This window comes from Bombina bombina, chromosome 2 (assembly GCF_027579735.1).
Source record: "Bombina bombina isolate aBomBom1 chromosome 2, aBomBom1.pri, whole genome shotgun sequence".
NCBI lineage: Eukaryota > Metazoa > Chordata > Amphibia > Anura > Bombinatoridae > Bombina > Bombina bombina.
The window spans coordinates 775,303,411-775,329,955 of NC_069500.1; the positions used below are offsets into that span (position 1 = coordinate 775,303,411).

At 44.5% G+C, this 26,545-nt stretch overlaps 1 protein-coding gene across 1 annotated transcript in view; it reads left to right on the forward strand.

The window, feature by feature from the left end:
• The window catches only part of ARHGEF18 (Rho/Rac guanine nucleotide exchange factor 18), a 794,779-nt gene that overhangs the window by 501,208 nt on the left and 267,026 nt on the right, over window positions 1-26,545 (forward strand). Inside the window, exon 15 of the mRNA XM_053702932.1 lies at window positions 478-615. Within this exon, the coding sequence (XP_053558907.1) occupies window positions 478-615 (138 nt within the window). The remainder of the gene's footprint in view (window positions 1-477; window positions 616-26,545) is intronic.

A 26,545-nucleotide genomic window follows, 5' to 3' on the forward strand; every position in this document is an offset into this window, starting at 1 on the left:
CTCTCTCTCTCTCTCTCTCTCTCTCTCTCTCTCTCTCTCTCTCTCTCTCTCTCTCTCTCTCTCTCTCTCTCTCTCTCTCTCTCTCTCTCTCTCTCTCTCTCTCTCTCTCTCTCTCTCTCTCTCTCTCTCTATATATATATATATATATATATATATATATATATATATATATATATATACATATATATAAATTAAATGAAGGAGTTGGAATCTGCTAACTCCTTATCTAACTCAAACACTCTTTGAAAACGTCACACATACAACAAGTATTCTGACTAGCTCAGCTCAGAAAAGCTTGCAGTGTCAAATTTATGGTTGATATAGGTTACTTGGTCATAATAAACAGATCATAAATTACTGCTAGGAAACACAAGGCCTACACAAACAATGAAGATTGCACCTTTTATCACCTTCTTAAGAAAAATGTGTTTTTGAGTTAAACCCGTTTTTTTGAGGTGCATGTTGTTTTGGTTTCAGACTCCTATTCCTCTGTGAGAACTGAGCTAGAAGCTGATACTATTGAGTTTGAAGCAGAATCGTGGAGCAGAGCTGTTGATCCATCATATGCCGAAAAGCTAAAGGAAGAGGTGATCAAAAGACAAGATGTTATTTATGGTGAGAAATGTCATACAATTGATAATCTCTTGCAGAGTTTATAACCAATAGTCACAAATTGTTTAAGAGGTTGTGATGTATAATAATAAATGGCAGTTAGTATTTGTTAAAATATTTACACATACAGTGAAAGCCTAAATTAGTACTCACACTATCACATTAGGGCAAAAGTTAATGTATTGTTTGGCGTGAGTTACTGTATTGCAGCAAGTTATGAGAGGTGGAGAAAATATTCGTAGTCATTAACAGTGATATTTATTATATTAATGATCATGCTTATATAGCACAAGAGCATCTGATTTAAGACTTCTGTAATACTTTTTCTAATACCCTCTTTTCTTCTTAAAAGGAAAGAGTTCACAGCTGCATTCGTTACTTTTGGGAAATACAGAACCTGGCCACCAGGAGGAGGCAAAGACATCCCAGCCAAAGGCTTAAATACCTCCCCCACTTCCCTCATCGCCCAGTCATTCTTTGCCTTTCATCACAGGAGGTTGGCAGAGAAGTGTCAGAAGTTCTAGATAGTCTCTTATGGAGGTTAGTACTCTTCACAATGGGACTGGAGTTTTAAGTAATCCTGTACGCCTCTCAGTGAGATCATGGATAAAAGTTAGAGTTCGGAGATGCAGGGAGAGTTTTCCTGCGAAACCATCCCAACTCATATTAACAGCTCCTTGGTAATCAGCTTAGACAAGTTTGGCTGCCTACCTTTCTTCACTCAAGTCCATGTCAGAAGCGAGGCTACTATCTGTCACACTTGAAGGGCCGTGTTCCTGTTCCACAGCGTAGATTCCAGTAAGATCGTTTCATTTTATTTCGATATGTGAATGTAATGTTAATGAAACAAAGTAGGGTCCCAGTGGGACTCCTTTTATCTTAATAAGGAATTGTGGGTTAATATCTCCTGAGGGGGGTTGTTTAACAGGGGGGAATTTTAATCATGTTTGTTATATGGTTTTATTTGCAATTGTGTAGCTATACTTAGGCTCACGGCCTTTACGGAACATAACGGCCTTCTTTTAATGACGTGATCTTCCCAGATTGCGCACCCTTTTCGTGACTGGCACGGTGCACCTTGTGAAGGGTGCGGTTACGTTGTTTTTTTCACTTCCGTTTGCTGACTGTGTGCGACCAAGAGAGTCTTACTCGTGGGTTGTCTGGTTCACAGGAGGTGGTGGTGCCCCAGCCATTGGGGGTGTTAAAGGGTGCCAGTTAGTTTTTTTTGTCATTTTTGTAATCCCAAGATTATGGAGGATTCTGATATGCGCGAGCGACACGGATGCCTCCGATACGGAGGATGTGTCTTGTGATGAATATGAAATGGCCCGGGTAATCAATTCCAATCAGTTATGTTCCGATTGCCTTTCTAGAGTACTCTCTTCTCCCGAAGCAGGGAGCTTAGAGTGCGTTGAGTCATCCGCCTCCAAGGTTTCCACGACCCGTGAAGCAAGAGCCCCAGATTTCCCGGCTACGCAAGCAGGTGTCCCTATGGCCTTTACTCCTCCGGAGAGTGGCTTGTTTCCTCCAGAGGTTACCGCACAGTTCCGCATTGACATTTCTATGGCGCTGAATCATTTATATCTCCCAAGTGAAGTATTTCTAAGATACTGTCTGTGTTTCGTTAACCAGGGCCCGTCGAGTGTGGGATCGCCCGATTCAGTTCGGCATTCTGGGGAAGCATTGGCCCCTGAGGCTTCATGGTCCCTATCTCGGGGCCAGGGTCTTCAGTTGATCCGGAGAGGGATGATTTTGCCTTCTGTTATAGGCTGGCTCATCTTCGTGTTCTTTTAAGACATGTTTTGGCAATGTTGCAGGATCCCAGTCCTAGCGGGCCGTGGGATCCGAGGCCTTAGAAGCTGGATGGCAAAATGGATATGACGTTTGGGGATGAAGCCAATTTCCTTAACGTCGCCATTTTTCTTTTTCTTTGTCTTTCGGTTCCAGTTCTGAGCTTGAATGGGGCTTTTAATCGACTGGTCCCATTGTCATCCTCATTCACTTTGGGCATTCACCCGATGGGTGCTGCCTTCATTTTATTGATCCGGATGAATGTGTTTTATTTGTTTTTTCTTAAGATCATGTCTGTTAGATTTTCGTTTTTATGATCGTTCTTCTCTGGAACCTATACTTGCGATTTAGGTTGTGTGGGCACTTCCTCAGAAGTTTCGCACTTGTTTAATAATAGAATTATGTTTTTTCTAGTAAATTTATGGGTCCTTCGGGACGAATTTTCTTGGACCTTGGACAGTTCTAGAGTGTCCTTATACCAGGCAGGTACTGGTCGGATACTTTGTCGGCTGTTACCAGGGTTCATGTCACCCTTGTGGTGCTGATTAATCCTACTGGATTCTAAATGTTTCTTGACCTATTCTATGGACTCCGGGCTCGGATCCTACCGAAGTATGAGGCCTTCTGTTTAAATACAACCCCTCCGTACGGAGGGTTATGAGTGCCAATCTAAGTTGGCTGTTCGGGCTTCTCGTCTGGGATACGGATCTGTTTTTTGCAGACATCATAGTTATTCAGGTCCCCGGGGACTCAGAACCGTTCTTTGGAGTTGGGAGATGGGTGTGACCTATGTGGTCTGGTGTGCCGAGGTGATTAATGATTTGCATTTTCACTCGAGGTTCTTCCGGACGCTGACTCTTTAACCTATTATGCATTTTATTGCGGTGGCGGAGTTTCCTTTCTTCCCGCCTTGGGTGGATCATATGGTCTGGAAGCGCGGGCATGTTCTTTCTCTGCTCAGAGTTGTGTTACTCTAAGAGTTGGTGTGCAGGGGTTCCCTGCCTTCTGTGGGGAGCTGCGAAGCTCCAGCTTTGCCTGCTTAAATAAGATTTTGGAAGATAAATCCTTCAAGGATATCTGGCGGTCTCTTACATTACCATTGGTCTGACCATGGTCTCGAAGTTCGGCTGTCTTTCCGTCCTCGTTGCAGCTCTACCCTTGGGGCTTTTCAGTGAAGTGGCGAGGTTGGTTATAAAGGGCCGCCCTTCTGGGGTCAGGTAGTTGACTATTTATCCTCGATGCTCCGTTAGGGGCTTCGTGGGCGGTGTCTTGAGTTCGGTTCTCTGGGACCCGGTGTGGTAGCTCAGTTGGTAAATGACTACAAAAAAGCCTGTTTAAAGGATCCAAGGTCACAGGTTCGAATCCCAGCAGGGCCGACTCCTCCCTTTATCCTTCCGAGGTCGATAAAATGAGTACCATTAAATTAGGTAATAATAACAACTATTACCTTAAAGATGGCGAGCAGGGGTACAGGGTTCTCTTTCGCCTTTGGGTGTTGGTTGCTACCCTGCCTGTGTGTATAACACGTATTATCGCTTGCCTAGGAGATTTCTTTGTGATCCAGGTGCCCTGGGTACTGAATCTTAGTCCGTTAAGGAAGTCCTTTTTGACTTTTGGGTTTGAGGCTATTGCCAGATTGCCTAGTCTACGGACCTTAGAGGTACGTTCCTCCTTGTAGGAGGCAGCTTAGGGTTCCTCTGGAAGTTGGATCTTCGATTGATTCCTTTTTCGAGGACCCTGACCTAGGTCCGTGTCTCTGCTTAGATGCGCGTGGACGGTTCAATCTCACACTAGATGTTTGTGGTCCGGTGGGCCTCTCTCCGTAGAGGCTGGTGCTCTGTGAGAGATGCCTGTTGTTTTGTGGCTTAGGCTTTAGGTCCTTGAGACGGTTCCCTACTGGTCTTCTGGCGCAACTGTTCCTGTAGACTCCAGGTATCTCACCTGGGTTGGCGATATGGCCGATTGGTCTCGCCTCTATGGTACGGTGGTTTTTCCGTTGTTTATTTCCCTTCTCTTCTAGAGCGGGGGTAGGATTATCTGAATTCGGAGTTACCTTAGTATTTAAAGCGACCTGGGGGTCCTTGGTGTCTTGCCTTGTAAGGGTTTTTTCCCTTCTTGTGTTCCAGAATCCTGGAAGGGGAGTTGTGATGTAGTGACTGGTACCTCCATTCCTGCAGCGGGAGGCTGAGGGTTTGATTCCTATGGAGCTCCTGCTATATGTTGGATTCTGATATATCGATGCTGAGGATCTGAGGGCCTTCTTCCCTTGGGAAGTGTTACTTGTTTTTAGAGGAGACAGCCGTGTAAGGGGTTTCGTACCTGAGCACAAAGTCTATCCTGACTCATGATAACATACCATTTATAGTAATGGTCAGCAGTCTAACCAGGGGCCTTGTTCCTAAGTTGACCCTTCCTTTCTCTTCCGGAAGTCTGGGACTCTTGTCTTTGGTCATGACTAGCCTTTGGGCTAGGACCATTATTCTAGAGGGAAGATTGGGGGTCAGTTACTCTATGGGGTTTTTCCCTTCTTGAGTTGCGATGTAGTGACTGGATAGTGACACGTACTATTCGAAGCAACATCACAACACCAACCTGCAATATTCTAACAGGCCCAGTTACTCCCTCTGCCACCCTCTGCATCTTCCATCCAGCCACTGAGAATGAAGTTTCTTCATTACTATCTTTCTCACGCCTCACCACCTGCCCGCTTGACCCTATCCCTTCCCATCTAATACCGCCCCTGTCTTCCACCCTCACTCCTGCTCTTACTCACATATTCAAACTATCTCTCTCTACCGGTTCATTTCCATCTTCTTTCAAACACGCAAAAGTCACTCCTATACTCAAAAAACCCTCCCTCGACCCCAATTCTCCTAAAATCACCATATCACTGCTCCCACTAACATCAAATCTCCTTGAAAAACTAGTTTACAATCGCCTAACCCACTTCCTGTCCACCAACTCTTTGCTTGACCACCTGCAATCTGGATTCCGCCCCAAACACTCAACTGAGACTGCCCTTACCAAGGTTACTAACGATCTTCTCTCTGCTAAAATATTGGCTACTACTCTATACTCATCTTACTTGACCTCTCAGCTACCTTCGACATAGTTGACTACCCCCTCCTCCTACAGCCCCTTAGCTCTTTTGGCCTTTGTGACACTGCTCTTTCCTGGATTCACTCCTATCTTTCTCACAGGTTTTTTTCTGTATCATTTGCCAGCGACTTCTCCTCTTCTATGCCTCTGTCTGTTGGTGTACCTCAAGGATTTGTTCTGGGTCCTCTACTCTTCTCCATCTATACTTCTTCGCTGGGTAAACTTATCAACAGTTATGGCTTCAAATATCACCTCTATGCTGATGACACCCAGATCTACCTCTCCACCCCTGCTCTCTCTTCCTCTGTCCTTTCTCATGTCAGCGACTGCTTATCTGGTATTTCTTCCTGGATGGCCTCTCACCATGATTAACATGTCCAAGACAGAGCTCCTTCTTATCCCCCCCCCCCCCCTCAAGCTCTACGCCGACTTCTGACTTCTCTATCCCTGTTGACGGCATCACCATTTCCCCATCGCCGCCAAGTCCGCTGCCTCTGAGTTACACTTGACTCAAATCTATCCTTTGTCCCCCCATATCCAATCGCTTTCTACATCCTGCCTCAACCATCTACGCAATATTTCCAAGATTCACCCTTTTCTGAGCTCTGACACCACAAAGCAAATAATCCACTCCCTTTGTTATTTCCCGACTTGACTACTGCAATAACCTACTCGCTGGCCTTCCTCTTTCCCACCTCTCCCCCCTTCAATCCATCCTAAATGCCTCTGCCAGGCTGATCCACCTTTCCCGTCGCTCTGTATCTGCTGCACCTCTCTGCGAGTCCCTTCATTGGCTCCCCCTTCACAGCAGAATTAAATTCAAAATTCTCACCCTTACATACAAAGCTCTCACCAACGCCGCTCCCCTCTACCTTTCCTCTCTAATACACAAGTATACTCCAGCCCGCCCACTAAGATCCAACAATGACCTGCTCCTTGCATCCGCGACTATCACCTCCTCTCATGCTAGACTGCAGGTCTTCTGTTGTGCAGCACCTACCCTCTGGAACACTCTCTCCCTCGTGTCAGGCTTTGCCCTAATATTTCTTCCTTTAAATGTTCCCTGAAGATTTTTCTGTTCAGGGAAGCCTACCACCCAACTCAATAATAAATTAATTTCACTTACCTAACATTTCCCACATCTAACTCTGTATTAACATCTTTCTCAAACTTGCAGTCCTCACCTCCTGTTTCTCAACCGCCTACCCTTCTAGATTGTAAGTTCCCACGGGAATAGGGCCCTCAATCCCTCCTGTATGTGTTTGTAAATTTTGTCCTGTCTTTTACTAGTCTTATATTTATTTAAATGAGTTGTATCCATGGACAGCGCTGCGGAATATGTTGGAGCTTCATAAATAAAGTATAATAATAATAATAATATGCAGGTTGACCTTTTTCTTTAGAGTTGGTTTTCTCCTTTTGTGGTAGGTCTTGGATGTCCTCCTTCTTTCCACTGATGTTCGGTGCTGGGAGGGGTCGCTCCTTGGAGCCTGATATTCGGAGGGCTGTGAGCCCTTGGAAGGTTTGCAGTTGAATCCAGCTACAGCTATTGCACTTTGACTGGGTGTTAGCAAGCTTTGAAACCCCTTTCGGTGTTTGGGTTTGGCAACGGTGAGTCAGCTTTTTACCTGGAAGCTGGTCATTGGGAGTTCCTGTTCAGACGGTTGGTGTTCTTTTTGGAGAACGCTTTACTAGCTGCTGGGATTGTTATCCTAATTCTGCTGTCTCTGCTGTTGAGCTTGCAAATCTAGATCTAATATGAGGCAACGGGGAGCTCATGGTTTTCCTGGAGTACCTTTGGGTATGGTACAGGGTCAGGGATATGAGGGTGTTCCTCGAGTCCTTTTTGGGACGTTTCCCTGTGTATGGATCTCTTTTTTTTTTCAGTCCTTCTCCCTGGGCGTTGCTATTGTATGACAACCATGGGTTGTTCTATGTTCTGCAGAGTGGAATGATCCTTTGTATCTTTCATAAGAATCTGTCCTCCCTTTTGGGGGCAGATAGCGGTCTCTGTCTTGGCTGGGTACCTTTATGGGAGTCGTGATCCGCAGGGCTGACTCCTCGGAGGTTGTTTGGGCTTGACGGACTCTCGGACTGAGTAGTCTAGTTCGGCTTTGCCGGCGGTGTAACTAATGTGCAGTTAACTGGGCTTCAGGTTTTCACCCGTGTCGTCTATATTTTTTAGGGTGTCAAGTATCAGGCTGTGGTGCCTTTCGAAGGGACCGCATTTTGTACCCACCTGTTGTTTGCATTCAGTGTCCTCTAGATTGGGTATTCTTTTCCCAAGAGTAATTAATGCAGCTGTGGACTCTTCCTTTTTAAGAAGAAAAACATAAATTATGCTTACCTGATAATTTCATTTTCTTCTGAAGGGAAGAGTCTGCAGCTCCCGCCCGTGTTTTTATCTGAGGCGGCTGTAATTTTTTGTTTTTTTGGCACTTTTTTCACCCTGATATTTCTCCTACTGTTCCTTGTTCCCTCGGCAGAATGACTGGGGTATGATTGAAGTGGGGGAGGTATTTAAGCCTTTGGCTGGGGTGTCTTTGCCTCCTTCTGGGGGCCAGGTTCTGTATTTTTCAAAAGTAATGAATGCAGCTATGGACTCTTCCCTTCAGAAGAAAATGAAATTATCAGGTAAGCATATATTTATGTTTCTCCAACATAGGTGTGTCCGGTCCACGGCGTCATCCTTACTTGTGGGATATTCTCTTCCCCAACAGGAAATGGCAAAGAGCCCAGCAAAGCTGGTCACATGATCCCTCCTAGGCTCCGCCTACCCCAGTCATTCTCTTTGCCGTTGTACAGGCAACATCTCCACGGAGATGGCTTAGAGTTTTTTAGTGTTTAACTATTTAGCCTTGAGGAATCATTTTATCTGGGTATTTTGATATAATAATATCGGCAGGCACTGTTTTAGACACCTTATTCTTTAGGGGCTTTCCCAAAGCATAGGCAGAGTCTCATTTTCGCGCCGGTATGGCGCACTTGTTTTTGAGGACAGCATGGCATGCAGCTGCATGTGTGTGGAGCTCTGATACATAGAAAGGTCTTTCTGAAGGCATCATTTGGTATCGTATTCCCCTTTGGGCTTGGTTGGGTCTCAGCAAAGCAGATTCCAGGGACTGTAAAGGGGTTAAATATAAAAACGGCTCCGGTTCCGTTATTTTAAGGGTTAAAGCTTCCAAATTTGGTGTGCAATACTTTTAAGGCTTTAAGACACTGTGGTGAAATTTTGGTGAATTTTGAACAATTCCTTCATACTTTTTCGCAATTGCAGTAATAAAGTGTGTTTAGTTTAAAATTTAAAGTGACAGTAACGGTTTTATTTTAAAACGTTTTTTGTGCTTTGTTATCAAGTTTATGCCTGTTTAACATGTCTGAACTACCAGATAGATTGTGTTCTGACTGTGGGGAAACCAAGGTTCCTTCTCATTTAACTATATGTATTTTATGTCATAAAAAAAAAAAAAAAAAAATTTTAGTAAAAATGTTGCCCAAGATGATTCCTCAAGTGAGGGGAGTAAGCATGGTACTGCATCATCCCCTCCTTCGTCTACACCAGTCTTGCCCATACAGGAGGCCCCTAGTACATCTAGTGCGCCAATACTCCTTACTATGCAACATTTAACGGCTGTAATGGATAATTCTATCAAAAGCATTTTAGCCAATATGCCCACTTATCAGTGAAAGCGCGACTGCTCTGTTTTAGAAAATTCTGTAGAGCATGAGAACGCTGATGATATGGTTTCTGAAGGGCCCCTACACCAGTCTGAGGGGGCCAGGGAGGTTTTGTCTGAGGGAGAAATTTCAGATTCAGGAAACATTTCTCAACAAGCTGAACCTGATGTGATTACTTTTAAATTTAAGTTGGAACATCTCCGCGCTCTGCTTAAGGAGGTGTTATCCAATTTGGATGATTGTGATTATCTGGTCATTCCAGAACCACTATGTAAAATGGAAAAGTTCTTAGAGGCCCCGGGGCCCCCCGAAGCTTTTCCTATATCCAAGCGGGTGGCGTACATTGTTAGTACAGAATGGGACAGGCCCGGTATACCTTTAGTACCTCCCCCCATATTTATAAAATTGTTTTCCTATAGTCGACACCAGAAAGGACTGATGGCAGACAGTCCCCAAGGTCGAGGGGGCGGTTTCTACTCTACACAAGCGCGCCACTATACCCATAGAAGATAGTTGTGCTTTCCAAGATCCTATGGATAAAAAATTAGAAGGTCTGCTAAAGATGTTTGTTCAGCAAGGTTCCCTTCTACAACCAATTGCATGCATTGTCCCTGTCACTGCAGCCGCGTGTTTCTAGTTTGAGCTAGGAAAGGCGATTATTAGTAATTCTTCTTCTTATGAGGAGATTATGGACAGAATTCGTGCTCTTAAATTGGCTAATTCTTTCACCCTAGACGCCACCTTGCAATTGGCTAGGTTAGCGGCGAAAAAATTCTGGGTTTGCTATTGTGGCGCAGAGCGCTTTGGTTAAAATCTTGGGCAGCGGATGCGTCTTCCAAGAACAAATTGCTTGACATTCCTTTCAAGGGGAAAACACTCTTTGGCCCTGACTTGAAAGAGATTATCTCTGATATCACTGGGGGCAAGGGCCACGCCCTTCCTCAGGATAGGTCTTTTCAAGACCAAAAATAAACCTAAGTTTCGTCCCTTTCGCAGAAACGGATCAGCCCCAAGGGCTACGTCCTCTAAGCAGGAAGGTAATACTTCTCAAGCCAATCCAGCCTGGAGACCTATGCAAGGCTGGAACAAAGGAAAGCAGGCCAGGAAACCTGCCACTGCTACCAAGACAGCATGAAATGCGGGCCCCCGATCCGGGACCGGATCTGGTGGGGGGCAGACTCTCTCTCTTCGCTCAGGCTGGGGCAAGAGATGTTCTGGACCCTTGGGCGCTAGAAATAGTCTCCCAAGGTTATTCTCTGGAGTTCAAGGGGCTTCCTCCAAGGGGGAGGTTCCACAGGTCTCAGTTGTCTTCAGACCACATAAGAAGACAGGCATTCTTACATTGGGTAGAAGACCTGCTAAGAATGGGAGTGATTCATCCTGTTCCATTAGGAGAACAAGGGATGGGGTTCTACTCCAATCTGTTCATAGTTCCCAAAAAAGAGGGAACGTTCAGACCAATCTTAGATCTCAAGATCTTGAACAAGTTTCTCAAGGTTCCATCGTTCAAGATGGAAACCATTCGAACACTTCTTCCTTCCATCCAGGAAGGTCAATTCATGACCAAGGTGGATTTCAAGGATGCGTATCTACATATTCCTATCCACAAGGAACATCATCGGTTCCTAAGGTTTGAATTCCTGGACAAGCATTTCCAGTTCGTGGCGTTTTCTTTCGGATTAGCCACTGCTCCTAGGATTTTCTCATAGGTACTAGGGTCCCTTCTGGCGGTGCTAAGACCAAGGGGCATTGCTGTAGTACCTTACTTGGACGACATTCTGATTCGAGCGTCGTCCCTTCCTCAAGTAAAGGCTCACACGGACATTGTCCTGGCCTTTCTCAGATCTCACGGATGGAAAGTGAACGTGGAAAAGAGTTCTCTATCTCCGTCAACGAGGGTTCCCTTCTTGGGAACTATAATAGACTCCTTAGAAATGAGGTTTTTTCTGACAGAAGCCAGAAAAACAAAACTTCTAGACTCTTGTCGGATACTTCATTCCGTTCCTCTTCCTTCCATAGCGCAGTGCATGGAAGTGATAGGTTTGATGGTAGCGGCAATGGACATAGTTCCTTTTGTGCGCATTCATCTAAGACCATTACAACTGTTCCTGCTCAGTCAGTGGAATGGGGACTATTCAGACTTGTCTCCGAAGATACAAGTAAATCAGAGGACCAGAGACTCATTCCGTTGGTGGCTGTCCCTGGACAACCTGTCACAAGGGATGACCTTCCGCAGACCAGAGTGGGTCATTGTCACGACCGACGCCAGTCTGATGGGCTGGGGCGCGGTCTGGGGATCCCTGAAAGCTCAGGGTCTTTGGTCTCGGGTAGAATCTCTTCTACCGATAAATATTCTGGAACTGAGAGCGATATTCAATGCTCTCAAAGCTTGGCCTCAGCTAGCGAGGGCCAAGTTCATACATCAACCATCAGGGGGGAACAAGGAGTTCCCTAGCGATGGAAGAAGTGACCAAAATCATTCTATGGGCGGAGTCTCACTCCTGCCACCTGTCTGCTATCCACATCCCAGGAGTGGAAAATTGGGAAGCGGATTTTCTGAGTCGTCAGACATTGCATCCGGGGGAGTGGGAACTCCATCCGGAAATCTTTGCCCAAGTCACTCAACCGTGGGGCATTCCAGACATGGATCTGATGGCCTCTCGTCAGAACTTCAGAGTTCCTTACTACGGGTACAGATCCAGGGATCCCAAGGCGGCTCTAGTGGATGCACTAGTAGCACCTTGGACCTTCAAACTAGCTTATGTGTTCCCGCCGTTTCCTCTCATCCCCAGGCTGGTAGCCAGGATCAATCAGGAGAGGGCGTCGGTGATTTTGATAGCTCCTGCGTGGCCACGCAGGACTTGGTATACAGATCTGGTGAATATGTCATCGGCTCCACCATGGAAGCTACCTTTGAGACGAGACCTTCTTGTTCTAGGTCCGTTCGACCCACTCCAGCTGACTGCTTGGAGATTGAACGCTTGATCTTATCAAAGCGAGGGTTCTCAGATTCTGTTATTAATACTCTTGTTCAGGCCTGAAAGCCTGTAACCAGAAAATTACCACATAATTTGGTATATCTGTTGGTGTGAATCTGCAGGATTCCCTTGGGACAAGGTTAAGATTCCTAAGAGTCTATCCTTCCTTCGAGAAGGATTGGAAAAAGGATTATCTGCAAGTTCCTTGATGGGACAGATTTCTGCCTTGTCTGTGTTACTTCACAAAAAGCTGGCAGCTGTGCCAGATGTTCTAGCCTTTGTTCAGGCTCTGGTTAGAATCAAGCCTGTTTACAAAATTTTGACTCCTCCTTGGAGTCTCAACCTAGTTCTTTCAGTTCTTCAGGGGGTTCCGTTTGAACCCTTACATTCCGTTGATATTAAGTTATTATCTTGGAAAGTTTTGTTTTTGGTTGCAATTTCTTCTGCTAGAAGAGTTTCAGAATTATCTGCTCTGCAGTGTTCTTCTCCTTATCTGGTGTTCCATGCAGATAAGGTGGTTTTGCGTACTAAACCTGGTTTTCTTCCAAAAGTTGTTTCTAACAAAGACATTAACCAGGAGATAGTTGTGCCTTCTTTGTGTCCTAATCCAGTTTCAAAGAAGGAACGTTTGTTGCACAACTTGGATGTAGTTCGTGCTCTCAAATTTTACTTAGCAGCTACTAAGGTTTTCAGACAAACTTTGGCTTTGTTTGTTGTTTATTCTGGTAAACGGAGAGGTCAAAAAGCAACTTCTACCTCTCTCTCCTTCTGGATTAAAAGCATTATCCGATTGGCTTATGAGACTGCCGGACGGCAGCCTCCTGAAAGAATCACAGCTCACTCCACTAGGGCTGTGGCTTCCACATGGGCCTTCAAGAACGAGGCTTCTGTTGATCAGATATGTAAGGCAGCGACTTGGTCTTCACTGCACACTTTTTCTAAATTTTACAAATTTGATACTTTTGCTTCTTCTGAGGCTATTTTTGGGAGAAAGGTTTTGCAAGCCGTGGTGCCTTCCATTTAGGTGACCTGATTTGCTCCCTCCCTTCATCCGTGTCCTAAAGCTTTGGTATTGGTTCCCACAAGTAAGGATGACGCCGTGGACCGGACACACCTATGTTGGAGAAAACAGAATTTATGTTTACCTGATAAATTACTTTCTCCAACGGTGTGTCCGGTCCACGGCCCGCCCTGGTTTTTTTAATCAGGTCTGATAATTTATTTTCTTTAACTACAGTCACCACGGTAACATATGGTTTCTCCTATGCAAATATTCCTCCTTTACGTCGGTCGAATGACTGGGGTAGGCGGAGCCTAGGAGGGATCATGTGACCAGCTTTGCTGGGCTCTTTGCCATTTCCTGTTGGGGAAGAGAATATCCCACAAGTAAGGATGACGCCGTGGACCGGACACACCGTTGGAGAAAGTAATTTATCAGGTAAACATAAATTCTGTTTTTTTTGATAGAAAGAGGAGAAATAGAGTATGGTATACATTTGTTAGATATATGAACTTATGCCTTGAATATCTCCAGATTGCAACTTTTGAGCCATATACAAAAATAGTTAAAAATTATCAACAAAAAATATACCTGTGGACAAAAAAAAATGTTGCATGCTTCAAACCTTAGGAAAAAAACACATTACACTGAGACTAATTTGCCTGTTCTAATTTGATGCCAAAAGTCTATGAGAGAAAACCAGGATTTATACAAGTGTGATGGTGGTGTTAATATACCAAGCTTGCATATCTAAATCGCATGAGGCTGCAATGTTTTTAGTTATTGTTTTAATAAAACTATTCTGAAGCGCCATCCTTAACATGTGATGTCAGTCACGCTCCACTCCAGCCCAGCTGCAGCACTGATCACTCCTCCAGGGGGAGACCAGGAAGCGTCACTATTTCTTTCTAATGACACAGTGAGTCCACGGATCATCATCAATTACTGTTGGGAATTTCACTCCTGGCCAGCAGGAGGAGGCAAACAGCCCCACAGCAAAGCTGATAAATATCACTTCCTACCCACAATCCCCCTGTCATTCTCTTTGCCTATAGTGCAAGGAGAAGGGTAAGTAATTAGCTGTCCTGATGAATTTCTCCAATCAAGATTTTTTTATTTTGAAGTTAGGGCAGGATTGCTCTTCCTTCCATTACAATTTGGGTATAGCTGTACTCCACGTTAGTCTCTTCAGCAGGGCTGTGGTAGCTTTAAAGCAGTTGTGGACTTTGCTGCGTTTTCCTAACAGATTGCTGCCCTATGTCAGAATACCAGAGTAGGCTTACTCTGTCATTCCTTTTTCCACAGGTCTCTGTGAGGAGCGGCATCCTCTCATGCTTTGTGAGTCGTTGTCCTGCCGGACGGCTAGAGTACAAGTAAGTGCCTTTTTGTCTTCTGGGGCTGGGAGACTGGCACTAAAAAGGGTTTAAAATAGCTCCCTCTCTGCAACTTATATGGGATGTATATATCCGTTAGAAGGATATCTGAAGGCAGTTTGCAGGCACTGGATGGTGACAGGAGACCACGGGTTAATGCGTATTCCCCTGTATTTATATTTGGGCTCTTATTTATCATGTTAATATTATTAGAGAACGCCATTGTGGGTTTTTTTCTTTTTAGAGCCTTTCTTGGTTTTGAGTGTAGCGTGTCTGCGCGCTTTCTATTGCGCTCTATGTTGGGATAGGATTTTTGAATTATTCGATAGGGGTTAGAATATCCTTTTAATGTCAGGAGTAAACGTTTGCTCCTTTCGTTTTATTGGGGCATTAATAGTAACTTCAGCAGGTTACTGAAGCGCAATGCTAGGTAGAAGTTTGCTCCTCGTTACCATGCTGCTGAAGTGTCTCCACCTTCACTGTGAGGGAGATGCGGCGCCATGTTAATTCATCTCCTGGACTTGTGTTCAGTTTACTCCGGTTGAGAACGGAGTTGTTTTAACATTACTCTGTCCATTTCTGTGAGAACGGTCCTGTGTGGAAACAGTTTTATAAATGATTTTTTGGGGGAACGCTTTGTTTTTAATAAAACGATGGGGAACATTAATTATTTTTTAATATCCTCCTCTCCCTGATTCTATTATACAATATCCTATGTCCTGTGTTTGAGTATTATGTTTGGAAACATTTTTATAAAGAGTCATGGGAGTATAAGTTATTAGTTATTAATTAATAGCTCCCTCTCCCTAATTTTTTACTTTTTTTCTCGTATTCAGTATATAAGATTCATCTGTGCTACTTAAAGTGACAGTTGCATTTATTCTCAATTTTGCTTTGCAAAAGACATTGTTATATGTTTATTATGTTTATATGTGTTTATTTGATTTTATGCTGCTTTATGTGTGAGATGTTATGGGCTCTTAGGCTGTTATTGAATATACAGGTTTCACTTTCACTTTGAGAGCCATGCAGCTTACAAGCTTGGCGCACTTTCTCTCATAGCAGGGACGGTCCTGCATTGTGCACTATGTGATTCATTCCCTCCTTCGTGACTATCAGAGAGGAGTCATACATCTCTGTACTGTCTGAGTCATAGGAGGTGGTGAGTGCCCCAGCCATTGGGGTATGGAGGTGCCGTTATTTTATTAAAAAGAAAGAAAAAAAAAAAAAAGGATGTTTTATCCCTCTAGTTCTCCGGTTATTGCACTAGTGATGGAGGATTCGTTTTTTTTAGAGGGCACTCCCTCTATTCCTAAAGAGCAATTCCTGTTTATATGGGGAGGAGGCCCTAGTTCCCCCTCTCAATTATGTTCCATATGCCTTGATAAAGTGATAATATCAAACATGTTTGATATCACAGAGCCGTCCACCTCTGAGAAGTTGTCATTCAGGGAGGTGCGTACCCTACATTGTTATCTCTATACACATGCAGTTTTTCCGTAGAATTGCTGATCCTCCATCTGGAGGGGGTCTTTTTTCTCCAGACGTTACTGCGCAGTTCAGACGACGGTGTCTGCAACCTTAATGCTTTACCTGGCCCTGCTAAGCGCAAGCAAAAGGTTATGTATTGCACTCCTTCCCAGAGTACATCAAATAATTTTTGGATTTAACTGATAGGGTTATGCGAGGATGAAGTTTAGGGGTTCCAGAGGTCATATTGCCTGATGAACCTTTATTTCCTAAATTGAATAGAGTTTGAGGACAGGGTGGTGCCTTCCCTTCCCTGCTCCTGTTGTCCCGGGTATTCAACCTTGGACTGTACAGTTCCCTGCGGGTGCGACTGTCCCTGAGTGTTGTGCCTTTTGTTAAAGAATTGCGCACCTTCGCGGTCTGCTCTTCGAATGGCGCACCTCATTAGACATGTGGGGATGATGTAATCTCCTGATTTTCCATATATTGAGATCTTTTCCAGTTTTTTTCGGAAGATCAGGGCTCTGTTTGGCTGGTCCTGTGGTAGGCCTGTTTCTTTTGGGCGTTAACCTATGGGTTGCCTTGTATTTTATTTTCATCCGATAGGATGTCCTGTCTGTTTTCCTTCTTCCCCTCTGAGGGAGGATTTATGCGGCTTGACGGTTAGGACCCGGATTACAGGCTGGCCCTGTTTGGGTTCAGTTCTGTCTGGTAGCTGTTCGGACACGTGGCGCTGCTCTGCTTGGCTGGTCCGGTAGAGGCGCCGAGTGCTCATGTTATCCTCTGTGTTCAACTAAGCATTCTAGAGGACCAGTGGGTCTGTGAGGCAGGAAGGATTGTCTCAGTCCTTATAGCCTTCAATTTGGATGACTGGGTCAGTGGAGTTCCGCTGGGTCTCTCTTCCCGCCGAGTTGGGCGGTTTGGCCTTTTTTTTCTTTTGAGACCCTGGGAATTGTCCTTCTGGACTTAGTTCTCAGCAGCTAGTAGTTTATTGGGTAGTTCAGCTGCCTTGCAGCGGATGGGTTGCAGAATGTGACCAGCTGCAGCTACTGCACATTGACTGTGTACTGGCTAGCTGTTTTTTATGAGACCTTTTGGTCTTGCTCTGTTGTCTCCATGTGAGTTAGGTCTCCTTTTAGGGACCTGGGTTCCCTTCCGGGATATGGTCGTTCCCTGTTAGGGGCACTGGGCGTGGTCTCCTTGGGCTCTGCTCGGAGCTGGGGATGCTGTGCGTCCTTTTCTCTCTATGATACTCTGATTGTTTGTATGGAGGTGATGCGGAGACCAGCCTTTGTTTGAGTGATTTTGGCCTCAGGGTATTCCCTTGCATGTTGTCCTGGGGCTGTTTGAGAGTCTGTGGGCTCTAGTGTCGTTGTACGACTTTTAACGCCTTAGCTCCTTTGGAGCATTAGACTTTGGCAAGGGGTGGTCTCTTCCTTAGGTCGGGACTTGCGAGTTTTCTCGTTATCCGGGTTGATCTGGATATTGCATTAATATCTTCCTGTGGTCTGGTTTATTTATATCAGACGGGGTTTTAAGTTCTCAGATATTGTTTGTTTAAACAATTGGGGGCTCGGTTCTGTTTTCTCCCTGGTTTTTCCGGTTGCTGAGGTTTCGCTCAGTGTTTTCCTTTGTGGAATTGTTGCCGGACTTTTTGGCTCTAAGGCTGGTTTGGGGTTCCCCAGTTCCTGGGAACTTGGGCTATGTCCTTTTACTTGGACTAATTGACCTGGTCACGGTTGGCCAGGTTGTCTTAGTGCTGATGCTCATTGGATTGGACTTACGCCTTTATGGTCGGTTTCCCTTGGTCAGCTTGTTGTGATAACCTTATGGATTTACCGCTGTGCAGGCGAATGGGTTTGCAGTGTCTCTGCTGCAGCTATTGCACATTGGATGGGTATAAGCAAGCTAATTCCTTAGGGGGGTTCCTTCCAAGTTCATCTGCCTTTTTGGCCCCATCCTTTTTCTTAGGGTGGGGGGCTTATTCTCCTTCTTATGGAGGTGTGGTCCTTTCAGAGAGGGGTGTTTTTCTCTGGGTTGTTACGTTCCATGTGGAGTCTTGCTGGCTCTGTGTCAAGATTATGGTGGGCCTTTTGTTAAATTCCTTTGGGTCTACGGCCTTGTCGTCTGTTTCTAAGGAGTCGGGTTGGCACCCATGCTCTGTTGGGAAGGGATGGCTGTGGCCATTCTTCCGCGTTTTTGAGCGGGTGTTGGGGTTCTTCTGTTCCCCTGTTTCAAACCTGCCGATGCTTGGGCTGACCCAGCTGGGAGTGGGTTCTGAGATGCGTTGTCATCTTCAGGATCTAGGTTGGCATAGTAGCTAGCTCCCTGGGCTTGCAAGCAGAAGGTCCAGGGTTACCATACACCTTCGGGTTCTGGGTGTAAGAGAGGTTCTCTCTCTTGGGGGTGTAGTGCCTCGTTGAGGTTATGTGCGTCCCCTTTTGGAGCCCTGTGTTTAGGTCTGGTGGCTTCCATTGCCTAGATTGTGCCCTCTGTCTGGGAGTTTTCTTTTGCAATCTGTTCTTTTGCTGGCCGCTTTTTACTTCTCAGCAAGTATTCTTCTGTGCCATCCTGATGATGGCTGTGTGTTCTTGACTCAGGGTTTTTCGTCCGGGTCTGTTACACGTTCTTTTTTGTCTGAATACTTAGTATTCTTAGTTCTGACGATGTGAGGACTCCGTCTTCAGTTGTCTTTCGGTGCTTTGCACGATTTTGAGTGAAGGGTTTCTCTGTTTAGATGCCCGGTCCTAAACCTCTGGTTTCTGCTTGGTCTGGGCATAGCCTCCCCTTCTTTGTCAGGATCCATTTGGATCTTTGTGAGCTGGGCTCGCTATTGGGGGTTTTCCTTTTATGGATTTTGTGGTGACCTTTCGGTTCTTCCTTGCCCTATCCCTTGGGGAGTTTAGGCTGGTGTTCCCCTCTTTAGTGAGGGGTGAGCGGTGAGGGACCGACTGTTGGGCGACGTTGTCTTCTGGAGGACTGTTGGCTTAGTGGAGTCCGATTTTGCGGTCTCTAGCTAGGCTTCTGGACTATCTGCTGGTCAGTGTCCTTGGGGCCTTTCCTTTTTAAAGTTTTCTTGGCTTCGGACGAAGCAGGGTTTTTGTTGGGTAGTGGTTTCAGGCTTGGTGCTCTCAGAATGGGCCGCCTATTGTACCCTCCAGTTTTGGCATTTAGTGTCCTCTTTAGCTTGGGTATGGTTTTCCCAAAAGTAATGAATGCGGCTGTGGACTCTTTCCCATTAGGAAGAAAAACATAAATTATGCTTACCTGATAATTTCTTTTTTTTCCGTGGGAAAGATTCCACAGCCCCCACATGTTTTTTTATGTGGGGCGTCTTAGTTGTATTCTTCTGGCACCTTTTCACCCTGATATTTCTTCTACTGTTCCTTGTTCCTCGGCAGAATGACTGGGGGATGAGGGAAGTGGGAGGAGTATTTAAGCCTTTGGCTGGGGTGTGTCTGCCTCCTCCTGGTGGCCAGGTTCTTATTTCCCAAAAGTAATGAATGCGGCTGTGGACTCTATCCCACGGAAGAAAATGAAATGATCAGGTAAGCATAATTTGTTTTTTCTGAGCCTATGTCTCCCAGGATGATTCTGTCTGAGCATTAACACAGTTTCTCCTTTTCGTGCAAAGCCTCTATGGCGTCACCTGCAGTGCCTTGCGGTTCCTCGTTATCTCCTAGAGGAGTTATTTGCGTGCAGAATTTGCTACCCGGGTATCTGTTGGATACTTTTGGCATTATCTGTTTTTCCTATTCTTAGGGAAATTCGATGAAGGAACATTTAAGGTTTAGTTAGTAAGGTCTCTGTATCGTCTACTACTGTTCACCTTCCTCATAAGATTGATGAGACGGATTCGCCAGTAGGATCTGAGGGGGGAAATCTCAGATTTCGGTCAGTACAATTCCTTCATTTTTTGCTGAAGTAGCAACCTTCAGTTTTAAGCTTTTACACCTTCATGTATGGTTAAAGGAGGTTTTGGCTACTTGGGCAACACCGATATCCTATTATTGTCAACCCTTTGAAGTTTTGCAACTTGATCATCTTTATGATGTTCCTTCCTATGAGGAAATATCTCTAGACGTGCTTTCAAGACTTTTTCTGTTTCCTGTCTTTTAAAGACTTTTATTTTTCCATTAAAGGCATGGCGCTTTTAGTAGAGGGGAATTTTTCTACTATGGCTCTAAGATTTTCGGTCCTTATGGAGGTTAGCGACTCCTTTTAGGGATCCAGGGACTAAAAGCTGGAGGATTACGAATCAAGCTGGACAGATAGCTCAGCATGCTAATGCACTGTGTCTGAGCTCTGTAGCAACCCGGGGGTTGCAGGTTTGATCCCCTGCGAGGTCCTTTCAGCCTTTCATCTTTCCGATGTCGATAAATTGAGCAACACCTTGACACCCTTACGGGTGATTTGCCGCGCTTTACACGTACCAATACATATATACATACGTACATGTGCAAAAAACTAAGATATGAAGCGTCTTTTAAATGTGCCGTATCTAAATAGAATGAGAGCCAAAATAGCTGACTTTATTGTGCTAGCCTGAAGTGGCATTTTTGGCTATAATCTTGATCAGTTGATCCTTCCTCCAAGTCCAGATTTCTGGCACGACCTTGTTTGGGATGGTCTGGCAGAAATTATTTCTGATTTTATGGGAGGGTCTTTTCAACCATAGCCAAAGGACGCCATAGTAACTTTCGTACCTTTGGTAACCGCAAAGGACAATTTTTCTCTCTCCCTCTTTCAAGCGAGTACAGCCCAAGCAGTCTTGGGTCAAGGGGAAGCATTCTAGAAATCTTCTGCTGAGGATTTACCATTAAGAAAGGTTTACCCCCGGTCCGGGATCTGGTCAAGTGGGGGACAGATTTTATCATGTCTAGAATCCTTGGCTGTGAACACAGTAATCAAGGTTATAAATAGAATTCATAACTTCCTCCCAGCGATTCCTTCTCTTATGTTAGTCTGCAGACCAGATAAAGCGAGAGGCATTCTTGAAATGTATCCAGGATTATTTTCCTCCCTTGGAGTGGCTGTCTATCTTCTATACCTATTTGTTGTGGTTAACAAATAAAAGGGACTTCTCATCCTTGCTAGACCTAAACTTTCTCATCAGTACCATCCTTCAATCAGAAATTATTGGTTCTATGCTTTCCTGGGTGTAAGAGGGTCAGCATGATGACTATTGACTGGATGGATGCGTATGTTATGTTGCCATCCACAAGGATCATGAAGTTCATGAGCTTCGCATTTCTAGTCAAGCCTTTCAGTTTGCGACTTCTTCGGTTGGTTCTGCCTTAGTCTCCAGAATCTTCTCTAAGTTCTGGGGGCTCCTTGTCAAGGATTAGGTCTCGGGATTTGTAGCGACGACCTACCTGGATATTGGTTTAGATGCCATATTTCAAGGAGCTATCTCTCTTTTAGAGATATCGTGGTACTTTCTGGTTCTTACAGATGGAAAGTGATTCTGAATAAGAGTTCTCTGGTTCTATTTACGAGGATAGTTTTCCAGGGGTCCAAATAGTACCCTTCTTTCTAGTTTGCAGTCTACCGTTAGACTTCAGTGATTCCGGAATGGGGGAATTGGTCTCATGTTCACTCCATGGACATCATTCCCTTTGCTTAATTCCATTCCGAGTTTTGCAATTTGGCATGCTCAGTTTATGATAGGGATCTTCGGATCAGTCTCAAAGGATAGATCTAGATCAGTCGACTGGAGACTCTTCCACGTGGTGGGTGCATCTGTCTCAGGGTAGATGCTTCCGGAGAACTTTATGGTCAAAGTATCCTCAGTTGTTTCCTTTATCCTCAGGGAGATTCCTCTGTCAGGGAGAAGGTGGCTTGGATTGTTCGGTGGGCCGAAGCCCGCAATTCCTTTTACATGCCATGCACGTTCCAGGAGTGTTTTCTGGGGATCGGTCTTCCTGAGCAGATAGACATTTCATTCCGGGGAGTTGGCTCTCTGTATCCCGAGGTTTTCTCTTGGTTCACCCTTCCATGGGGGGTGCCGGAGCTGTATCTGTTGGTGTTTTGTCAATTTTTTAGGAGGTCCAGAGCTCCGCAGGCCGCTCTGATAGATACTCTATAAGGGGCTTCAGTCTAGCATACCTGTTTTACTCCATTTGCTCTCCGTGCACGAGTGATTGTTTGTATCAAGCAGGTAAAGGCTTCGGTTAGTCTTTTATCCTCTGCCTGGTTTCACAGGATCTGGTTGTCAGAACTTGTGAAGGTGTCATCTCTTCCAACTGGAAGTGGTCTTGAGGAAGGACCTTTTAATCAGATTCTACTCCTTCACCCAAATCTCGCTTCCCTGAAGCTGTCTGTTTTGAGGTTGTACACTTTTATCTAAGTGTGTTTTTTTTTTTTTTTCTGACGCGGTCATTGAGACCATGTTTCAGGCTTGGGAATCTGTTACTTGTAAGAATTCCCATAAGATATGATGTAATTTTTTTTTTTGTTGTTTGTGAATCCAGGAGCTTCTTTTGGAATAGGGTCTGGATCCCATGAATTTTTATTTTCTCCAGGAATGTCGGGAGAAGAGTTGGTCTCTCAGTATTCTGGAGGGTCAGATTTCTGCCCAATCTATTTTGCTGCTCAGCGTCTGACAAATGTGTCAGTCGTGCAATCTTTTGTCAGGCCTCGATCAGATTCAGGCCGGTGCTACGTCAGTTGCTCCACTTTGGAGCATTGTCCTTGTTTTTAGAGTTTTGCAGCAGGCTCTGTTGTAGCCAATGCTTTCCATAAGATATTACGTGGTTTGTTTCTTACTGCCTCTCTTCTGTTTGGAGGGTTTTTGAAACACTCAGCTTTGCAGTGTATTTCCCCTTATCTCATATTTTATGCAGATAAGGTAGTTCTTTTTTCCAGGTTTGGTTTTCTTTTAAGGTTTTGTCTGTTCACAACTGGAAGGTTGTGCAGGCTTTTAAAAATGTATTTGCAGGCTGCGAAGGACTTTTGTCAGGTTTCCGCATTGTTTGTTTGTTTTTCTGGAAACGGTAAGGGTCAGAAAGCTCTGCCACTTTTCTCTCTTTCTGGTTCAGAAGTGTTATTCTTATGGCATTTGAGACTGCCGGACTGCAGCCTCTTGCGGGACTCACAGCTCATTCCACTAGGGCTGTTTTTCTTTTCTTGGGCCTCCAAGAATGAGGCCTCTGTGGAACGGATTCCTAGGTTGTCACTTGGTCTTCCTTGTTCACTTTTTCCGAATTTTGGGAATTTGTTGCATCAGTTGAGGTTCCTTTTGGGAGAAAGGTTTTTGCATGCAATGGTGCATTCTGTTTAGGTTACCTTTCTTGTCCCTCCCTTATCATCTGTGTCCTCTAGCTTGGGTATTGATTCCCAACAGTAATTGATGATGATCCGTGGACTCACCGTGTCATTAGAAAGAAAACAAAATTTATGCTTACCTGATAAATTTATTTATTTCTTGACACGGTAAGTCCACAGCCCCCCCTGTATTTTTCAGACAGGTGGTTTTTTTTGTTTTTTTTAATAAACCTCAGGCACCTCTGCACCTTGTGTTACTTCCTTTCTCTCCTTCCCTTTGGTCGAATGACTGGGGGCTTGTGGGTAGGAAGTCATATTTATCAGCTTTGCTGTGGTGCTCTTTGCCTCTTCCTACTGGCCAGGAGTGATATTCCCAACAGTAATTGATGATGATCTGTGGACTCACCAGGTCAAGAAAGAAATAATTTATCAGGTAAGCATAAATTTCGTTTTTTAACAGTTAAATGCAATTTTAAAAACAAAATGTATGTTTAAAAATATTTTTATAAAATTGCAATTAAAATCGCAATTTCTTCTGTTAAGTGTGATCAGTCCACGGGTCATCATTACTTCTGGGATATTACTCCTCCCCAACAGGAAGTGCAAGAGGATTCACCCAGCAGAGCTGCATATAGCTCCTCCCCTCTACGTCACTCCCAGTCATTCTCTTGCACCCAACGACTAGATAGGATGTGTGAGAGGACTATGGTGATTATACTTAGTTTTATATCTTCAATCAAAAGTTTGTTATTTTAAAATAGCACCGGAGTGTGTTATTACCTCTCTGGCAGAGTTTGAAGAAGAATCTACCAGAGTTTTGCTATGATTTTAGCCGGAGTAGTTAAGATCATATTGCTGTTCTCGGCCATCTGAGGAGTGAGGTAAACTTCAGATCAGGGGACAGCGGGCAGATGAATCTGCATAGAGGTATGTAGCAGTTTTTATTTTCTGACAATGGAATTGATGAGAAAATCCTGCCATACCGATATAATGTCATGTATGTATACTTTACACTTCAGTATTCTGGGGAATGGTACTTCACTAGAATTACACTGTAAGAAATACATAAAGCTGTTTAATAACTAGAGATTATGTTTAACGTTTTTGCTGGAATGTAAAATCGTTTTCATTTGCTGAGGTACTGTGTGAATAAATGTTTGGGCACTATTTTTCCACTTGGCAGTTGCTTAATCTGTTTTTCTGACAGTTTCTGTTCTCCCTCACTGCTGTGTGTGAGGGGGAGGGGCCGTTTTTTGGCGCTTTTACTATGCATCAAATATTTCAGTCAGCAACTCATTGTATTCCCTGCATGATCCGGTTCATCTCTACAGAGCTCAGGGGTCTTCAAAACTTATTTTGAGGGAGGTAATTTCTCTCAGCAGAGCTGTGAGAATTATAGTTTGACTGAGATAAAAAACGTTTATTCTGTAATTTGTTTCCTGCTTTCAGAATTTGTTATCTTTGCTAATAGGATTAAACCTTTGCTAAAGTTGTGTTGTTTACAAGGATTGAGGCTATAACTGTTTCAATTTATTAATTTTCAACTGTCATAGATCTTCTGTGCTTCTTAAAGGCACAGTACGTTTTAATATTATTCTAATTGAATTGTATTTCCAAGTTGCAAGTTTATTTGCTAGTGTGTTAAACATGTCTGATTCAGAGGATGATACCTGTGTCATTTGTTGCAATGCCAAAGTGGAGCCCAATAGAAATTTATGTACTAACTGTATTGATGCTACTTTAAATAAAAGTCAATCTGTACAAATTGAACAAATTTCACCAAACAACGAGGGGAGAGTTATGCCGACTAACTCGCCTCACGTGTCAGTACCTACATCTCCCGCTCAGAGGGAGGTGCGTGATATTGTAGCGCCGAGTACATCTGGGCGGCCATTACAAATCACATTACAGGATATGGCTACTGTTATGACTGAGGTTTTGGCTAAATTACCAGAACTAAGAGGTAAGCGTGATCACTCTGGGGTGAGAACAGAGTGCGCTGATAATATTAGGGCCATGTCAGACACTGCGTCACAGGTGGCAGAACATGAGGACGGAGAACTTCATTCTGTGGGTGACGGTTCTGATCCAAACAGACTGGATTCAGATATTTCAAATTTTAAATTTAAACTGGAAAACCTCCGTGTATTACTAGGGGAGGTGTTAGTGGCTCTGAATGATTGTAACACAGTTGCAATACCAGAGAAAATGTGTAGGTTGGATAAATATTTTGCGGTACCGACGAGTACTGAGGTTTTTCCTATACCTAAGAGACTTACTGAAATTGTTACTAAGGAGTGGGATAGACCCGGTGTGCCGTTCTCACCCCCTCCGATATTTAGAAAAATGTTTCCAATAGACGCCACCACAAGGGACTTATGGCAAACGGTCCCTAAGGTGGACGGAGCAGTTTCTACCCTAGCTAAGCGTACCACTATCCCGGTGGAGGATAGCTGTGCTTTTTCAGATCCAATGGATAAAAAGTTAGAGGGTTACCTTAAGAAAATGTTTGTTCAACAAGGTTTTATATTGCAACCCCTTGCATGCATTGCGCCGATCACGGCTGCAGCGGCATTCTGGATTGAGTCTCTGGAAGAGAACATTGGTTCAGCTACTCTGGACGACATTACGGACAGGCTTAGAGTCCTTAAACTATCTAATTCATTCATTTCGGAGGCCGTAGTACATCTTACTAAACTTACGGCGAAGAATTCAGGATTCGCCATTCAGGCACGCAGGGCGCTGTGGCTAATATCCTGGTCAGCTGATGTTACTTCTAAGTCTAAATTGCTTAATATACCTTTCAAAGGGCAGACCTTATTTGGGCCCGGGTTGAAAGAGATTATCGCTGACATTACAGGAGGTAAAGGCCATGCCCTGCCTCAGGACAAAGCCAAAGCCAAGACTAGACAGTCTAATTTTCGTTCCTTTCGTAATTTCAAAGCAGGAGCAGCATCAACTTCCTCTGCACCAAAACAGGAAGGAGCTGTTGCTCGCTACAGACAAGGCTGGAAACCTAACCAGTCCTGGAACAAGGGCAAGCAGACTAGGAAACCTGCTGCTGCCCCTAAAACAGCATGAATTGAGGGCCCCCGATCCGGGATCGGATCTAGTGGGGGGCAGACTTTCTCTCTTCGCCCAGGCTTGGGCAAGAGATGTTCAGGATCCCTGGGCGCTAGAGATAATATCTCAGGGATACCTTCTGGACTTCAAATACTCTCCTCCAAGAGAGAGATTTCATCTGTCAAGATTGTCAACAATCCAGACAAAGAAAGAGG